Source organism: Onychostruthus taczanowskii, unplaced genomic scaffold, assembly GCF_017590055.1.
Source record: "Onychostruthus taczanowskii isolate IOZ18803 unplaced genomic scaffold, ASM1759005v1 scaffold20, whole genome shotgun sequence".
Taxonomy (NCBI): domain Eukaryota; kingdom Metazoa; phylum Chordata; class Aves; order Passeriformes; family Passeridae; genus Onychostruthus; species Onychostruthus taczanowskii.
Window position 1 is genome coordinate 11648159 of NW_024499240.1, and position 20035 is coordinate 11668193.

Genomic DNA, 20035 nt, shown 5'->3' on the forward strand with positions numbered 1-20035 from the left:
TCTGATAGACTTCCAGCACTTCTGCTTCATATCCTAGCTGGAATTAGGAAGAGATGCAAGGGAATGGAAACAAAGCAGTGAGCATTTGAAAAGGTGCTTGAGTCCCAAGAAGCCTACAAGTACTTCGTATAGAGGTTCTTAGAGAGTGCTGTGTATTTAGAGGCAAAGAGAAGCATTTCAGAATTGTTGAATGTATCTTGTTCAGCCCAGAATACAATACTGAAGGTGAGACCTGGAGTAAATGCAGAGAGGCATAGAGAGATGTCATGGTAAAATCCTGCCTTGATGTGAGAAAAACACAGTGGGTGGAAATGCTTTACTCCTTGAAGGGCTGGGAGAAGTCAGTGCTTCTGCTGCAGAGCTCCTGGACTGACCTGCTGTCTCCAGCTTGCAGCTGCAAGTAGCAGACAACTGTAAATATAAATGGTGATTTTAGCCTAGCAAAATCAAGTTTGTTGTTGTATGCTCAAGGTGCAATTATGGTGTAGCTTGGTAGAAATGTGCAGCTAATCAGGGCTTCCCTGGGTGCTGCCTTCCATGATGGAAACAGGCCTTGTGTGCTGAGAGGGGACAGGTTGACATCACTGACCTCTAAGATCCAGATGTTGAAATAGAATAAATCTCTACGTTTTCTCATCCTGCTCAGGGTCACATCTATCCCTGATGGAAAGCAGAACAGCTTTTCTATTGAGACTTGTCAGTATAAGTGCAGGGCTTAAAAGTACTTGGAACTCTAAACACTGCAGAGGCAATATTTTTCTGGTATTTCAGCATTTTCTCTGTTGCTCTTGGCCATAGCTGAAGTATGGAGAGGCACAAATAGACTGAAAGTCTGAAAAAGTGTTTATGCTTTTTCAGTCTTTCATATATATAATTTCCTTATGCAGAACATATAAACTGAGGTTTAGCACATTAGTTGGGTTTATTTAAATTTTTGCCTCGGCCAGTGTTTTGATTGTCCAAAGCCTATTCTGAACCTCTTTAACTTCAGTGCCTGGTTTTGTAGTCAGATGGCTTAGGTCAGTAAGAGGGAGAGCACGACTTCCATCCAAGCCATCAAACGTGATGTGTGTGAGGCCCTGTCCAGGGCTTGGGAGTGTCCTGCTGCCCTATGGCCCTGGACATCAAGGACATGAGTGCCTGGGCTGCACTCCAGCAGCACCGCCTCACCCCCAGACAGATTGCTTTTCAAAAGTTCCCGTTGCAAAATTGTCCTGCCTTTGGTCACTTGGTAGTGCAGTCTGCTGTCCCACTGAGATCTCACCGACACCCTTTCCAGGCCTGGGCAGCAGCCCTTTGGGAAGAGGGCACAGAGGCTTTGCTCACCTTCTGTGTGCTTTGCTCAAGCCTGTGTTTGTCTCAGAGGCTGGTCAGGTTGGTCCACTGGGCATTGGAGTCACATGGAATAACATCCGCTCTACATTGTACTGCATCATCTCTCAGAAGCTGCTTAAAAAAAAGATTAGGTGCCAGTAAGGTTTGGGCTGTTTGTCCTGGAAATGCTGTAGTTAATAAAAATAAAAGAAGTTCACAAATGGGATTTCATAGAAAAATGCAAAGCAAACTCCTGTGACAGTGACTTTGCTGGCCTGAGGGGACTGCATTTCAGCTAGTTTGAAAAAACACGGTCAAAATTATTCCTGCCTTAAATAGATTCAGTGACTTTTTTGTTTTGATTGGACATGTGCTTTTTTCCCCACCACAGGTATTATTTTCTTAAAGTCAATTACAGATCCAATGTGTAATTTTAAAAATAGTGCAAGTTCCAAGGGTAAACCAGGCTCTGCAGAGCCCTTGTCTTAGGATGATCACACCCCTCGTTTGCTAGCACAGCCTGTGTGAACATTAAACTTCATCAGTTGCCTCTTCAGCAGCCGGTTTAAAAATGATGCAGAGGAGTGAAAAAGCAAAGATATTATCAAGCTACATGTCCTAAAATGTATCCTGGGAGCTGTGTTCTATGTAGAAGATCTGTTTAGCTATTTAAAGTTATACTGAGACTTTCCAGTCCCTGAAGATGATCTTTTAGGTTTGCAGAATTGGTTACTCTGCAAACTGCCAATTTTTTCATTTTTATTTTTTAATATGTGAGATGGAAGTAAGTTGGAATGAGCTAATTTAGCCAATGGAATTTTATAAGAAATCTATGAATGCTGTGGGTTTCCCTCCCTCACCCCCTCCGGTAGAAACATAATTTGGAGAAATGAAAACAGTCTCTGGCTGGCTTTAGGGCTTTCTCAAAAATAGAAACAGTAGAGTTTGTCTGGCTGGGCCAGTTTCCTCACCACACACCTGGTGTATATCACTTTAAAAAATACATTATGCCTCATTAAATTACAATTAAATGAAATCATGATCATTTGTTTTTCTGGAAGGAAGATGTTTTGCATATTGAAAGCCTAATTTGTTACAGGTGACAAAAAGGCTGAACAGATTATTTAATATCACTTTATTTTTTATAATGTTGCTCACTGGTTAGTTTGCGTATACTTCAGTAGCTCAGAATTATATTATTGTCAACGTTATTGCTCTCAAGGCACTTTATTTTATTATCCTCCCCTATCACTCAGCTATCTGCTGCTGCTGTTTACCACTGTTGTTGTTTATCTTCAGTTGCAGGAGGACACGAGATTTGTCCCTCATGAGTCAGTTTTCTTATTAGCTCTCCTGCTGTTTACATGGTTCCTAAGCTGCCAAAGCACTTAGAGGAGCTGCAGAAAAACCCTCCTGGCAGCCAGATTTCCTACCTGTGGGCCTGGAGTGGGGCAGGGGGATCAGGGCTCACCCCTGCCAGCGGCTGCTGTGTCGTGGTGCTGGGCAAGCAGCGATTCCCCCTGGAGCAGGTGCCTGCCTTAGAGCAGAGGCTCCCAGCCTGCTGATGGAACAGGCGTGCTGCAAAACACTGCTGTGTCCCTGTAGCAGCTCAGGCTGAGACCCTCATGGGAGCAGGAGCGCAGGCACCAAATCTACTGCATGATAAATCAGAGCCTGCAAGCGCAAGGATTGGTATCTCAGGCAGTGAGATACATCTTAGTGCTATGAGCAAGCCGCTCGTACCTGTGAGCCTCTGATTTACATACAAAGTCAATGACTGCATGGAAAAGTAATTGCTGGCATGCTTTCACGTATGTTTCTGCTCTCCATTTTTGAAATTGGACCATAAATTTTATGAGGCTAAATTGGGAGGGAGAAAAAAAACTGCCTTAGAGTCAGCTCCGGTAGCTTTCAGGTCCCTTTCTTTCATATTAAACTCACTAATTTTTGAAGTTGAGTTTTTATTTTACAAAGAAGTTTTGCATACATATCCTTTCAAAGACACTGGGAATTAGAAATTTAGAGAATCGTTGGAACCAATATTTCCTTTATTTACTGCATTTAAAGAATTTTTTCACTGACTTCAGGGGAAATTTTAATAAGGACTTGCATCGTTCTTGGAATCATGCAGGTTGCAGCTTTAAGCTCCTATAGGTACATTTTTGGTTAACCTTCCCCAGCCTATGAGCCTTTCAGACTTTAGAAAGCTTTTCAAAATGTCCTTAGCTTCTCTCAGAGGTGGTAAACCCTGAAAAGGAAGACAGGTATGAGCATGCAGTTGTGTCGAGGTCACGCAAAATACCAGAGGACAGCCTAGCACTGCTTGTTCCCAAAGAGCAGACCTTTTTCACCAGCCAGCTTCTCTCTCGCATCCAACTTCTGAGTAGTGCTAACCATGCTTCCATTCCCAGCTCCAGTCCTTCTGGTGCCCACACTGATCATTGCAGAAGAACATAACTGGGAGTGTCTCAGCTTGATTATGTTGGTGAGGAGCTGAAAAGATGGAGCCTGCCTTCAGGTTGTGTGTGGAGCTTGCTTAGAGTGCTTGTGGTATAAAGTCTGCTGAAGTGAAGGTTTCACATGTGTGTTTTAGTCTGGGTGTTTAATTGCAGATAAATGCAGGTCAGTTGGTTTTGTCAGGAAGACTGGTAAATAAGGTCACAGTATGTACTAAAAATGTTGGCGTTTGGTTAATTGGCCAACTGTAGTGGCAGTGCTTTTAGCAAGGCTTTTTGAAGGAGGCTCTCTGATATGGAAGAAAAAAAATGAAAACTAAATCTTACAGGGCTTGGGGTATGTGGCTGCTTTCTAGTAACATTTTTCTGATGGGAAAGGAGTAAGCCTTGCCTGTCCTTGGACCCTTGCCTGGGTCCTGGCTGTGAAGTAGCTGCAAAACACTGGTGTCAGCAGCCACAGCGGGGCCGTGTCGGGGCCTGCGGCGTCCCTGTGCTGCTGTCCCGCTCCTCTCCCAGAGCAGGCCAAGGTGAGCCCTCCAGCTCCCGCTGGGATTTCACAGGGCTTCTGTGGCCAGCGTTCCTGGGAGCAGCCTCCGGGTGACGGGAGGGGAGCGGGAATGGTGTCAGATGGCTCAGGGAAGCAGACTGGCAGAATAGCCTTTTGAAATAATGAGCACATTGAATTGAATAGTAACAGTAAGGTATCTTTTTGATATGTTAAGATGTAAGTAGCCTTGATGGACAGAAATGCTCCCTCTCTGCTTCCTTGCACACCAGTACATTAAAACAGGTATAGTTCAGAAATTTGCTGTTCCTGCTCTTTGGAATGAAGTCCCAGTTTGTGAAGTGTCGGATATGAGGGGGTGCCTGGGGGAAGCTGGTGGTACACGCTGTGTCCTTGGTAGTTTCTGTGGGCCCTGATCCAGACTTGTGTGCTGTGCCTTTAACTTTTAGGTAATCCGTGGAACTAGTGAGTGCAAGGGCATACTCTTACACATAAATTTAATCCCATCATTAGATTTAAACCTCTTTTAATGTTATTTTCATATCTCCAATTATTTTATTTTTTTACTCTTTATTTTTTAGAAATGCTGTGTAATGACTTTTGTAAAAATTAGATTAATATGGTGTTCATTCACAGTTGCAATGTGAAGCCTGTGGTATTTTAAAATGAGTCATGAAGGAATGGGTTAAATCCCTAAAGCTAGATTCGAAGGTTTTATTATTGCTTCATTTTTCTCCTTTCAGAAATGACTGTCCAAACTGAAATGAGCGGACTGTAACATTTTTCTTTATAAACCTCCTGCACTGTTTAAATGTCGAAACTAAATTTACCAACCTTGGCAGATTTGTCAAAGATGAACAGGATTGCCAAGCACTCCCAGCTTCAAGTAAAAAGAGAAAGAGAGAGAGAGAGAGATGTAACAGCTCCTAAAATATTTGCAGCAAGCACCTGGTGATAACTGCAATTTCTTCTAACCAGTGCACCTACCTTCCTATCCAGCATCTCCATACTCAGAAGCTTATTACTGTGCCAGAATAGGACAGTCCCAAAATAAACCCCAGCCCCCAGAAGACAAACACTTTCCTACAAAATATCCCCTCAGGGAGAGCCCATGAGATTCTGATGTAGATTCTCAGTATTGCAACCCAGCTGGTTACACTAAACAAATTTTTAAAAACCAAAGAAACCCATCAACGCATGACTGGCTTTTTTTTTTTTTTCCCCCCCCCCCCAGGGTTTGTTGTCAGAGATCCTGCGTAAAGAAGAAGACCCTAGGACAGCTTCCCAGTCCCTCCTGGTGAACTTACGGGCAATGCAGAATTTCCTCAACTTGCCTGACGCGGAGCGGGATCGTATCTATCAGGATGAGAGAGAGAGGAGTATGAACCCAAACGTGAGCATGGTGTCTTCAGCTGCCAGCAGCCCAAGCTCCTCCAGAACACCCCAGGTAAGATGCAATCCCTTGCTACCTGTTTGTTGTCCAGATAATTCCAGGAAAGGAATGTCTTTCCACCCTTGCCCTGTTGCTCCCCTTGACCAGATAAGTTGTGGAAAATCTTTTGGAAGGTTTTGGAATGGCTGTTAAGAGACATTTAGTGGATGTCAGCAAGACACTATGATGGATCACTCTGTCTTTAATCAATGCCATAAGGCAAAAGAGTATGTAATGTTAGTGCCTGAAGAGTGCATGTGGGCATACATACTGGCTATGTTTATATATGTCCATTAAATGGCTATTACAGAATATATTATGGAAAGATAGTGCATGTAGCTTTTTACCTGTGTCGATTACCTTCTTCAGAGCACAGGGAATTTCTGGGCTTCTGGTTCATATATGTTGCCATAAAAGTGTCTAGTGAGCAGAGGTTGATAGTGCATTAAATAGGTGTTGTTAGAAAATACTGTGCTCCTTATTCTGCATAGGAAATCACAGTCCCTGCGTTAGAGGTTTTTACAAGTAAATGTTTGAGGTACAGAAAGTGGAGATGGACAATGTGCTGGGAAGGAAGATGATGCTTACGGCTCCCAAGCAGCTGTTTTCTCATTCACTTAACTGTACGTGTTTATTAACGTGCTGTTGCCGCCCACTCTTCCCTGGGTAGGTTGTTCTTTGCACTAAGAAAGAGCATCCACAAACTACACTGTAATAGTCATCCCCACCTTGTACCAGGCTGATGCAGTCCCACACTGTACTCTGCAAAGTGAGGGTCCTTGCACGAGACTGCTGATGAATTCCTGTCAGGACATTTGCCTGACTTGAGTCTGAACTTTCTAACAGTACAGACGTGATGTGTCAGTTCTAGCACTTTAGTGATGTGTAGTAAACGGGCCTGTGTAACCCTTCTAATAATATCAATGATCACTTCTCATTGGATTCTGTAGTCACAGCTGGTAAAAGTAAGTAAGCAAGCAAGCACTGCTGGGGGGAGTGAAGTTTTACATTCAAACTGACCATCCTTAGAGAAGGTGTGTTGATTTTGTAGAAACTGTTGAGGCTGTTCAGTTTAACCCAGACATGTAGGTGCACTTCACCGAATATGTGATGTAAAGAACTGCTTTCACTGAAAGCAAGCTTATCCTGCCAACCTAAATTTGATACTGAATTTTCATTGCATGGGAAACTCATTGTATGCTCCGTATCTTTTTTAATTACCTTTAGGTGAAAATAAATATATATAGGTATTTTAATAATGGGTACACTTTTTTTGCTATTTAAGTAGTGTAGCCACTTTCTGCATTGGTATTGATTCATTAAAGAATTGGCTTACTCCTGCTTACATTTATTGCAATAGGTTTTGTACTAGAATCAAGCACTGAAAGAAAATTGAGAGTTTAGATGCAGTCTGGTGAGAAAAAAAATGGGATCTCTTGCCCCATTTCATTCCTGTGTTGAAATACGCTATTTTTCCATGCTCTAGCCACAGCCAGAACATGATTTAAAATAAAGGAGTTTTTTGCCTGCCTTTGTAAGAGCTAGATGTTGCTAGAAAACCATAGTCTAGAAGTATAAACCAGCACATATTTGCCTTATTTCAGCTTGAAGAATCCAGTAGAATTTTGTGAGGTTTTTAATCAGCAAAAGCAGCACACAAAGGTTTGTGTACCCAGTGCTTGCCTTGTGCCCACTGTGTAACATTTCCCCAGTCCTCAGAGGGCCAGCACCAGTCAGCACAGGTGCTGTTTTGACAACTTGGACACCTCTGCAAATGAGGCTCTTCCCAGCTCCCGGGCAGGCAGCACGGCTACTGCGCTTCCCCATATGCCTGCTATTAGTTCTGACGAGACAAATGCCGTCCTCGCAGGCAGCGCGGCGGTTCCGGCAGCGCCAGCTCCCCGGGCAGCTCTCTTACCTCCCGGAGCGGGGTGCTTTGGGGCAGCAGTGGTAGGAGCTGTAGCAGCCTTGCAGGAACTGTGTCAGTGTGCCAGAGAAGGTGATGGAATGGCAATTGGAAACACGGTTTCCATAGATACCGATATCCTGCGGCGAGGCTTTTGGGATTGAGTGTGCTGGGTAGGAGAGGAGTGGCGGATACCTGTGGAAGTGCTGGTGCTGTCAGGCAGGCCAGTGTAAGGGCATGCAAAGTAACCCAGCTCGGCTCTCCCTGCCTCTGAGCCCAGCCCCAAGCCACCCTTTTGTGCTATCCCTGGCTCAGGACCTGCCTCAAGGCGAGAATGAGAGATTGATCCAGCAAACGAGGTACAACTGCTGCGGAGATGCTCTGAGCTGTTGGGAGTTGTTGTGTGCACACAGAACCCCAGCAGTAAGGGGCTGGGTTGCAGTGCTCAGACACTGTGGTTGCAAACACTTTTTTTCTTTTTTTCCCCACTGTTGGCAATAAGATGTTTCAGTAGTGTCAAGCTCCTTCTTAATATCAAGACCAGCTTTGAATCTAGACTTCTAACATTAAATACTTTATTTTAGTGACTTTTGATTGGCATTTGCCCATCCTATTTTGGTGATTAAATAAAAAATGGTGCAGCTTTCAGGGTGTGCAGGGTAGACTTTTTCCTGACATGTGGCTGTGGACCTAGAAGTGTAGGAGACCCGTGCAGGATGGAGTTACATTTTAAATCTTTCTTTTACATGCTAATTTTGTTCTTCTCAGGATCTCAGACATCATAACAGCCTTTGAGGCCATGGTGACCTCAAGCTGCTGTGCTAGCCAAAGCCTCCAGTGCCTGGGAAGCCTTTTTTGTACCTGACAAATCTCCATTAAATCAGTCCTGACAGACTTGGACAGTCCTTCTCCTTTCCATGAACTCTTTGTTGTTTTCTTACATTTCCCACAATTGCCCTAACTCTCATCTATCTGTAAACATTGAATTTCAGAGCAGGGTGTCCCTGTGGGTCCCTGTGTTGCACTGTACCCAGCTCATGGCCTGTGGATGGCAGTGGTTCAGCCCTGGCCTCCTGGGCCATGGTGGCCATGCTCTGCCCCAGCTGCTGTCCAGCTGCCTCTGCCTGCGCACGAGGCTGGCCTCAGGGAACAGGGAAATCTCACACCCTTTCTGTGCATGTCCTGCCTGTGACAGGCAGGGAGCAAGCCCAGAGCAGTGCCTGATGAGCCTGGAAAGGGAGAAGACACAGGTCGGTTAAGGCTTTATCTGGAAGTCGTAAGGAAGAATGATCAGTCTAGTGTGTTATCTTGACTGATTTTGGCTCCATTATTAATGTGGCCTCCATACAGAAGAGATGTCAGGAAGAAGAAGGTTTGGAGGACAACAAAACAGAAGTTCAGAACGTTTGGTTTTGCCTAGATAACCTTCCTGTTAGCAAATAAACATTTGAGCATGTCTGCCTAGTTAAAAATTAACATTAGATGTACTCTAGCAGACTTCAACTCTGACACAAAAACGAGATCCGTCTGAAAAGGTTCACAATTGGGCCAAATATCAGAGTCACTGGGGTGGTTTGGGTCTATTGGGAACTGTGAGCTTTGCCGTTTAGGTTGTGTTCTTTCCTAACACCTTTATGTCTCAAGACAAAACAGAGGTTTTATATCGGTAACCCCCATTTCCCTTAAAAGGTCCCTTAAAAGTAAATGAGATCTGTCTCCAAGGGGCAGCTGGTGCTGGGAGCACTCAGTGAGCATCACACCGCCCTCACTCCCTCTCCTGCCAGTGCATTCTGGGGATCACCAGTCCAGGGGCTTTACAATTGGCATCCTGTAGCAGTCTTCTGAACTGTATTGGTAGAAGCCTTGCACGGGTAGTCCAGCCCAGGGAAAGCACTGGCAGCGTCCGTTATTGTCCTTCATTTGTCACAGAAGCTGATGGGAAATCATTCAATTAAAAGGAGTGCAGTGGAATACACAAAATCTCAATATGAGTTTAGGAGAATGAGGGCAGCACATCAAAGGCATGCCAAAGCCCAGCTTTATGAAATGATTTTTTTTTCATTTCCACTGATTTCCTAGGTGAAATTAGGTGACTGTCTGGCTAGCATAATGATGATAAGGCTGGGAAACCATACGTACTCAAGTGACATACGTATAGTTTTAATAAAGGATGAGGGAGACTTCAGGGAGTGCATTAAATTGAGTAATAATTTATTATTTAGAGACCTCTACCCATTTACTCATTTTTTCTGGGAGAATTGGCTCTTCCTCCAAGGTGTAGGCCACTTTTAGAGAGAGGGGGAGAAGGTAGAGCCTGGTGGCTGTGCTGCAGTGGCTGGCTGGCAAAGCCAATGTCAGCGTGTGCCTGCAGCCCGGTGCCCCAGCTACCTATCCTGTTGTTGAGCTGCTCAATAAACATGCTGGGAGAGGGAGAGGGGGAGACTTGACAGGGCCTTGCATGTCCTATAGGAATGCACTGCAATTATTTCCAATCACAATTAACCTGATTAGAATAATGGACAGGAAGTGTCCCTCTGTAGCTAATGCAGTTTGGCATCAGCTGACTGAAATCCTTTGATAATTTCTGCACAGATGGCTGGGCTGAAAGCAGCACTTTTTTAATTATTATTTTCATGGTCTCTTGGTAGGCCAAAACCTCGACACCAACAACAGACCTCCCCATTAAGGCGGACAGCGCCAACGTCAACATCACAGCTGCCATTTATGATGAGATCCAACAGGAGATGAAAAGGGCCAAGGTATCTCAAGCTCTGTTTGCCAAAGTGGCTGCCAATAAAAGTCAGGTGAGTGGTATAGGGGATTTCATTGTTGTGGGGCTTTCTGGGGTTTTGTTTTTAAAGCAATCTCTGGGTTCGGGACTAGATCCATCTCTTTCTCCCACCAATAAAATTACATCTGTTCTTACAATAATAATAATTTTCATCTCTGGGGAACCTGTCATGTTTGGCTTTTGCCTGCTTAAGTGGTTTCCTTTTCCCTTTTAAAAGAGGCTGTGGACAGGGTCAGTTCACAGCCAAGCCTTTTCTCCCCTTTTGTACAAACATGTCTCTCTTTTCCCACGTGTGGTATATAACTTACACCTCTGCTAGTAGGACAAGGAACTTCCAAAATGGTGGTATCCTACTCATTCAGCAGGTAATGAAATTTCTTTCTCAAGTGGTTAACTGAGGGAAGGCAATGAGAAACAGCATATTAGGCAGGTGTTTCCTTTTTAGCATGTTGTATGTGCTGCATACGGTATTGCCATGTGAATAATTCACATCGGATCCAATCATTTTTACAAAAAGGCATGAGGACGCACTGCAGTGAATTCTGACGGATTAGTTTCTACCTTGGGTGTAAAAAATACATGTGAGCAAACTTAGGTTGGGGTGAAATTCTTGAAGAGAATCCATTAATTTAAAAATTTCATCCAGCTCGTTAAAAAAATATAATGCACCAGAAGGGATCTTGTGGAAAGGAGGACAGATTTTTTTGAAGGGCAGCAAGTGGATTGGAGATTGTTGGAAGGAATTGTTTACTCAGTTAAAAGAGCTGCTTCTGATCCTGGATGAAATTATCAGTTCAGCAAGGAGAGGGCATCAATACGCACACAAAAAAATGCACAAATGTGCACATGACAATGAGACAGTGGGATAGAAGTATCTAGGTGCATGCACTCTGAAAAATGCACACTTCCCTCTGTGCAGGAAAACAACATTATAGTCATTAAAGCAGATGTAAAATAAGCAGTTGAAAGACGTATAAAGAAAGCATCAAAGGCTATCAAAGCACATGTGAAAGCCTTGTCCTTCTTACAGGTATTTGTGTCCTGACACATGGGGATATGATTAATTTTTCCTTCTTAATGTAATCATTTATTTTCTTTGTGTTTTGTTTTCTCTTGTCAGAGTAGAGGGGTTACAGTCCCTCTACCCCCCAAACCAAATCCCAGGCTCAGTATGAAATACATAAAAGGAAAATACCATGGAACCCTCTTAAACTGTTAAATGCATAAAAATCTCATGTACCACATGGCAAAATATAATGAGAACTGGAGCTGTTAAACGAATAAAGCTGTTAAAAGCATAATGCCACTTGGCACAACTACTGTGCATTTAACGGTTTTCCACTGTGTAATAAATGACATATGTGGTAAACGTGCAGTAAATATAAAAACTGCACAATTGATTTTGCAAACGTGCCCCTTATTCTTTGCTCCATGCAGATATCAAAGTTCCACCCAGAATCCGGACTGGACAGCTTTTAATAAGGAGTGTTTTAACACAGACCGAATGCCAGCCTCTCTGAGGTTTGGCTTAAAATTGCCTGCAAGCTTCCTGTCATTATACCCAGAGGCTTCTTGAAATAGAGAGGGACTGAACCACCCAGCAATAATTTGGGTGGCTCACCAGCTTTGGTCTGTGCCAGCTTGAGTGCACTTCTCTGGCAACAATGCATACCAGCGCCAAAACAAAAATAAGATCTGTAGTCTTTCACGTGGAAAAAAAGCCGGGCAGATTTTGAACACCAGATGCAAAAGGTTAAGAACAGGATCCACAAATGTTATTGTTTAAAGCAGAGTTACTGCACATAAAGGTTTTGTTTCTTCAGCAGCAGCAAATAAAGAAGTGTTTCTGAGGCTGATGTTTCTTTTGTTTCACAGCCTTGCCAAAGCAGTTCTGGCTCCCTGGGATGGCCCAGCATTCGCCATGCTGAGATGTCATAGCGCTCTGCTGGAGCATGAAAGTGGTTTATGGGGGCACTGTAAGGCAGGGACAGAGGAAGCCACAGCCAAGAACCACAGTGGTACAGGGCACCCCCTGCCTCAGAGCCCACCTGTGTGCCTGCCCCTGGCCTGGCTTGTTGTGCCTGTGGTGTTCTGCCGCTGGCTGGGGAGCTCTGTGGCCTGGAGGAGTGCCAAAAAGCAAGGACACAGCTGCCTGCATGGGGGAGAGCCACAGTGGCATGGTCAGCCTTAGGTCTAGCTTGTCTGAAACCTAGCAGTTGGGTGTTCAGTGCTTTGCACAGGCCAGCTGTGCCAGTTGTGGGAATTTCTGGTGAAAATGTTGCTTATTTCAGCGGCTGAGTTACATGGTGGGAAGCGCTCATTGAAAACTGCCCATGTTTGCAGAAGAGAGAGTTTGAAAGGGGGGAAAAAAGAGCTAGTCTGAGGCTTTGCTTGGACTCTCCGCCAAGGTTCGTTCACTTGCTATTCTCCACAGGCCTGGCTTGTGTTGTGTTGGCTTCCTCTATTATTCCCTCACCCCAGACTACTGAGAGGCTTCCAGTTTGCTAACAAGGCATGTGTTATGTTGGGCGCTGCTGTTCTGTCAACAGCAATCCACGGTGCTGTGAGATCTTCACAGCTTTAGCAGGCAGTGAGTCTCCGACAGGGATGTTTTGACATTTTATACACAGGGCTGTGTGTCATGTACCCGAGAGAACATCCAGAGGCAACGGAGACCTCGTTTCCTCTTCTGTCTCTGTACAGGAAGAGTGGTACCCACTGAGAACAGTTATTGCAAGTGGCATCATCTACTGGTGGAGATAATTGACCTCTAATTTAACAAGTAACCATCCTCATTCTTAAGTCATGGCAGTGTCTCAGCAGCTGAAGAGGTTTCTAGAAACTGGGGCTGCAAATGACAGAGCTCACAAGTCAACATAAAGGCAAGTTTCAGGGCCTTATGGAGGTACCAAGGTAGTATGGTGAGAATTCTTTAAGGGCATCCACCTTCATAAAGATTTCAAGCCATTCATTTTAGACATTGACTTATTCGTCACTTATTCACCTCAATATGCATTTTATCCCTTGCAACTTACATCTAGATCTTTTTAGCCTTTGTGAAGTGCTGTGCTTCCCTTTGTATTTTTTAAGCCAGCAGGAGCTGAGAGCTCAGTGCCCTCCCAACACAGCCTCCAAAGCTGCCCTCCTATTTTAGTTGTCAGCTGTTAGGGATGTACCCAGTGGACAGCAGGATTGTCTGGGGATACTGCCTGCTAGGGCCCTTTTAGTGGCTAAACCTGGGACCAGTATTAGCACATTGGGAATGTTTCTGCTAGGGCCCTTTTAGTGGCTAAACCTGGGACCAGTATTAGCACATTGGGAATGTTTCTGAGTGTGGCTGAAACACCAGGGTTTGGTTTCTGGTCTACACTTCAGGCTCCCTGGTTATATTTAATTCACAAGAAGACAGGTTTCTGGTGTGCTCTTTCAGAGAGGTTTGGGTGGCCTGTGTGTATGCAGAGCTGGGCAGTGGGACAGGCAGAGACTTTGGATTGTGTTTGGATTGTTGGTTTTACAACTGGCTTCTACATTCAATTCCGCAACTGCTCTACAGTACAACTTCAGGAAAACCATTTCCCCATGACTGTGTGACTAATGCTGTGCAGCAGCATCAGCCCTTCGACCTCTGCTAGTGGGAGTCCTGTCAGAGGCTGTGCTGTGCTCAGCAGATATTTTTTTTTCTTAGTCTTTGCAAAATGGGTTTAGGAGTGTAGTTCTGTTTGTAGTAAACAATGACTATCAAAATAAATAGTGGGCGCTGCTGGCCGGAGCCGTTGTTGACAGTCTGAGGGAGGGCAGAGTTTGTATGAACATGGAGATCAAACTTCCCACAGCTCTGCCAGGGCAAGAGACTCTTAATCAGCCTGGGGTGGCATGGGGAAGCATGTTGCTGGGGATGAGCCCTGGGAAGGGCAAATGGAACCTCCACAGTCCAGTGAAAACAAAAAGTAAACTGAAATTCTTTTCAAGAGACTGGAGTTTATTCCAGTTGCACCACAGTAAAGCAAGAGAGACCCCTAGGAGCAGCATTTGAAAAAATGTTAAGGATCAGTCTCTGTGTTGTATTTTTTACCCAGCTGAAAAGTAAGCAAACAAACAATAAACTTGATGAGGGTTTGAGTTTGGGGGCAGAAAGGCCCTTCAGTTGAGGCCCTTGTAGTGAAAAAAATTCCCAGGCCTATGGATGAAAATCACTATGACAGTTTCTTGCCTTTCCTCTGACTTTCCTATTTCATGTCAAGATCCCTGCCTCATGTCCAGTTCTCTGGCCAAGAAGAATGTTAGCCCACAGCAGGATCCCACGCTAGGTGGGACTCCACACTATGGCTATCTTCCCATGCCCGCCCTTCCTGCTTGTCCTCCAAAAAGGAGGTACAGGAACTGCAAGAGGAATGAGCAGTGTCACTTTGAGGAAGGATTAACTTCAGAAACCCTTAATTTCATCCCTTCCTCTGTTTCCTTCCCAACTTACATTCCCTTGTATTCATGTGATAGGATGGGATGCCTTCTCTCTCCCATTTAGCTTATAATAGGTGTTTTCTTTGGCCTTAAACTAATTAGCTTCCAGTGATGATGAACAGCAGCTAGGAAAAGCAGCTGTTGGTGAAGATGTGGAGTGTACATAGTGTGTGCATACAGGGCACTTCTTACAGCCTTATCTCAGTGCCTTCTTTTATGATGCTTTGGATCTCTGCAGCTGGCACGTATCTGTTTTGCTGATATTGTGATGTTCTTGTCACATAGGGAGGAAATGCAGAAAGACATTTCTCTCCTTGACTGAACTTAGAATTTCTTCTATGTATCTTTAGACTAGAGCTTCTTTTTCACAGATTTGTATATCACAGTGTGACCCCATCCAGAACAAGAGAAGTGGGCCCATATGAACCTCATGCGGTTTGACAAGGCCAAGTAGAGTGTCCTGCACCTGGGTCAGGGCAAGAAGGGCAACCCCAGTATCAGCACAGGCTAAGGGATTAAGGGATTGAGAACTGTCCTGCCAAGAAAGACTTGGGGATGCTGGTAGGTGAAAAGCTGGTCAAGAGCTGTTGAAGTGCACTCTTAACCCAAAAGGCCAGCTCTGTCCTGGGCTGCAGTCAAAGCAGTGTCACCAGCAGGCTGAGGAAGGTGATTCTGACCATCTGCTCTGCTCTGGTGAGACCCATTTGGAGCACTGCATCCAGCTCTGGGGTCCTCAGCCCAGGAGGGACTTCAGCTTGTTGGGGCAAGTCCAGAGGGGGCCACAAAAATGATCAAATGGCTGAAGCACCTCTCTTGTGAAGTCAGGCAGAGAGAGTTTGGGCTGCTCAGCCTGGACATGGAAGGGTCCAGGGAGCCTTCGTTGCAGCCTTTCAGTACTTAAATGGGGCTTATTTAGCCAGGCCTGTTGTGACAGGTCAAGGGGTTGTGGTTTGAAACTAAAATAGAGTAAATTCAAACTAGATACATAAGGAAGAAACTTTTTACAAGGAGGGTGGTGAAACACTGGAACAGGCTGCCCACAGAAATGGCAGATGCCCCATCCCTTGAAACGTTTTGGTTGCTCAGAGTTCATCATGATCTATTGAAGATGTCCCTGCTCATTGTAGGGGGGTTGGACTAGAGACCTTTAAAGGTCCTTTCCAGCCTAAACTATTCCGTGATTCTGTGACAGCATCTGCAGCAGTGCATTGGCCTCTCAGCAGCTGAATGAATAAGGGACAGTTGTGGAGCTGGGACTTTGCTCACAAAGTCCTTGGCAGACCCAGGAGCTGCTGGTGGGCTGCTTGCCCTAACCACAAGCCCACACTTCCTCTCTAGTGTGGGGAGAAGCTAGTTTGAACTTGGAATGCTGGAAATTTCCTCAGTGCACAGCATCCTTCCCTCTGAGGCCAAGAACTCTAAGCAGACTCGGTGCTCTCATGACTCTAAGGTACTTCAGGACTCGTGTATCTCATTCTTTTTTTTTTTTTTTTTTTAAGAATTTCATGCTTTATGAGGCTAGTGAGAAACTGGCCCTCCTGGAAATGCTTTGCATTTTCTGGGGAGGAAAAGTACCAAGTGTTTCAGAAAATCCAGACTGTTGAGTGATTAACCTTGAACTATATCAAAATTCTCCAAGTAGAGCTTCTCAGGTTCAGTCCCCCTCCCCCGGCCCTCATCAAGAATTCATTGAAGCCATGACAGAACTCTCCATTACAGTTAGTCTTTTATCCATTTCAGCTTTCTTGATTAGGTTATCTTGAATCGTTAGGGGGTTTATTTATTTTAATAGGCACTTATTGGATTCATGGTAAGAGAGTTTGGCGACTAAGGAACAAGAGTTGAATATTATCTAGCTCATTTTGCAGTGTAGGGTCCCAAACTAAGCAGAGAGAAGAGATGCTGAGGAAGTTTGTCCAGAGGACTCCTGTGATCCCATGTGGGAAGGGAGCCTTCTCTGAAGAGTGCATTTCCTTAACTAATCTTTCAAGACTTGCGTCAATCATTGCTGCTTTTTTTTCCTTTTGTCACATATGTTGACATTTTCTGCACTGATGATGTGGGTGAGGAAACGGCCTTTTACATTTATTTTTGAGATTTATTCCTGAATCACTCTTACTAAAAACCTCTTCATTTGCCTGCTCATGCTTTCACTGGAGACCCTGGAAAATGTCAGTGCAGACAACTAACTGTATTGTTATTATTATTGTTATTAATTTTATGTAAGTGCAGGGAAACACAAGGTCAGTTAAGCTGCAGGTTTATCCATGCTCAAAGCAGAACAGCTGCCTGTGACTAAGTCACCGTGGACACCCAACTGCCACCTCCTGCAGTGGCTTTTGGCAAAGTGTAAACATGGGCCTGTACCCCAGCATGACTGTGAGCCTGAGCTCTTCCCATGTGCCTTCTTTGTCCTTGGTCAGAAATGTGATCCTTGACAGGCTGCAGGGCAGCAGATCTGCAGGAAGCAGTTTTGGGGGTCACTGTGTTTGTGCACACCTCTACTGAGTGCTGGAAAAACTGACCTTCCTGTAGTCTGGTATGTCTGGCTGCCCTGCTCCAGGGTAAGCCCAGCAGAAGTGAAAGGGTCAAGCTGCTAAACAGGGCTCTGGGATAAGTGACAAAGATGTGGCTCAGGATTGCTGTCCTTGAAGGGTCTGAGGGCGCCAAGCCTCATGCTTTGGAGTTCTAAGCATGCTTTTTCTTTAACAGCATAAAAGCACACTGGGAAAGGCTGGCTTTCTGCAGATTTTTGTTGTTGTTTGCTTAGCTATGTGGAAATACGTTTGATTGGAAGACAGAGAGGTTAAAAATAGGACATTAATATGATACTATTTTTTAAATCAAGCAAAATGCTTAGAAAATGCTTATCTTGTCTCATGAGAAGAACAAAAACAGAGGCCAGCACTTCTCTGCAGCTCTCTTTAATGAGCTAAATTTGGCCGCATTCTTGATGCCTCTAGAAGTTTTGGGGTGAAATGAAGGAAGTTCTGAGCAGAATTCCTTGTAACCACAAGCTTTGGGTGTGCCTGAATGTAGAGCCAAAAGCATCCTTTTATTGTGCTGTTTTTCCTCCTCTTATTTTTAATGGAAGACATTCCCATTTGAGAACCTTAGAAGCTGACATTAAGGGCGGGATTCTGCCACCCATATTAACACTGGTGTGTATCAAGCTCTCTGGTAACTCTGGCAGCCAAGGGGGTTATTTGTGTGGTGCAGCGAGACCTGTGATGTGCAGAGGAGGCAGGACCAGAAACACAGTGTATTACAGGTCTGGGGAGGGGTGTGTTATTAGATTTTTCAGAATATGTTCACAGAAGTTGTATTTACTTGTAATGCAGTGAGCTCAGATGCTGTGGGTGAGTGGGGGAAAAGGTGGTGAGATAGTGTCTCCTTCACTTTTCCTTCTTCATGCCAATAAATGTAGCTATAGATGAAAATTTACTGTGAATAGCTCCAAAAGTTTCTGTATGTTAGCATTTCTTAAATGGAATAATTCTCCTGGAAAGCTCTGTGTAACATACACAGACCCCGAAGAAATAAATAAAACAAAATTTTAAAATCGTAACCAAAAAACGCCAAGTTGAGATTTTTAACAGTAAAAGGAGATTTTGTGTATTAATAATTCATGAGTTCTCATTGAACATGCACGAAGAAACGGTGCTATTCAATAGAGAATACTGTCATCTGTCACTGTTTTATTTGACATTTACACTTTTTTTTTTTTTTTTGCCTGGTACTGCAAAACTTTCTTGGATGGCGTGCTAAGATTATTTAAATAAATAATTTTAAAAAGCCCATGCAGACTTTTCATCTGTGCATGGGGAAGGCGGTTACTTGCAGCCATAAAGAACGTGTGAGTAAGCTGTGGCACGCTGTGTTTTGTCACATATTAGTCAAAGCTATTGCCTAATAAACAGCCCCATAGATGGATGGAGAGGGTCTTGAATGAATGCTTGAATAAAGAAAGGGAAGGATAGAAAAAAAGTAGTGAAAGGACAGAGTTGATGCAGATAAGTGTACACATGCACGCAGTGGGCATGCGTGTGTATGTGTGGGGGTGAGCGAATAATGGCTCTTGTGAAGAAAGCTGACACAAATACATTGCAAAAATAAATATTTATAAATGGCATTGGGGGAGATCCAGTCTCGCACAACGTGAGAGAAGACAGGGCATTTAGCACAATGACAATTCAGTTAGGCGCACCTTGCAATTTCTTGCTAATATTAGGCTCGTGGAAATCTTTCTGCTCCGTAGGTTAGTTATTATTTATAAAAATCACAGAACCAGCTGATACATTCATAAGCTAATTATTGTAGCAGCTGGGTACACATGGTGCAATATGTCTGAGGCTGTGAAGTATCACAGATTTCTTGGGGCCTGCTGTGGTGGGGGTGTGCTGTTGAAGGCTAGATCCCTTAATCTGATCAGCCAAGCAAATACTTTGTGGGGAAACTGGATTAATATCTCTCTAAATACCATGGATGTGCTTCACCTTCAGAACCAGGCTCCTTTAAACGTGCCATTAGCTTATCTCCTTTGGGGAATGGAGAAGTTCTCAGGTGTCCTCGGGATGGTGGGGTCCTTGCCTGGTGCCTCCCTTTGCCAGAAATTAATTTGGTTTGCTCATGTCTGCACACATGGTCACACTGCAGTCTAATCTTTTCCCTAATAGCTCCAAGGTCAGGACCTCGCATGTTGCCAGGCAAATTGAGCGCTATCCTTCTTAAAGACTAATGGCAGCGAGTGCCTAGTCCGTAATGAGGCCTGTAGTGTTGCTCTAAGTGATTGTAATGAGCGCTGATTATAACGGGACAGATAAATCAAAGCGCGGCAGTCACCGTCGGGCTGCCCGGTCCAGCCCTGCGAAGGGGAGGTGGCCCTGCCGAGCTGGGTTCTGCCAGAGCCAGGCACCCCATCCTCCCACAGCTCTGCCCAGCAATGGGCTCCAGCTCCACCAGGTGCAGGGCTTATTCTGTATTTTCTGCTACATGATGGGTCTTCGTGCTGCAGCATCCCCCAGGAGGTGTTAAACAAGGAGGCTTGAAACATCTTGAAAGAGTTCAGTTGGAGACTTACTCAAATCACTGAAAACAGGGAACAACAGGAATTGATTTTTTCTACAGATGGTTTATTTTCCATTTGAAAAATTATTTCCTTGATATGGAGGAA

The 20035-nt window shown here is 44.4% G+C and overlaps 1 protein-coding gene across 2 annotated transcripts in view; it reads left to right on the forward strand.

The window, feature by feature from the left end:
- SATB2 (SATB homeobox 2) overlaps positions 1–20035 on the forward strand; it is a 125925-nt gene that overhangs the window by 81129 nt on the left and 24761 nt on the right. For both annotated transcript variants that reach the window (XM_041403326.1, XM_041403325.1), the window contains exons 8-9: positions 5510–5722; positions 10262–10417. In XM_041403326.1, coding sequence (XP_041259260.1) covers positions 5510–5722; positions 10262–10417 — 369 coding nt within the window. The remainder of the gene's footprint in view (positions 1–5509; positions 5723–10261; positions 10418–20035) is intronic.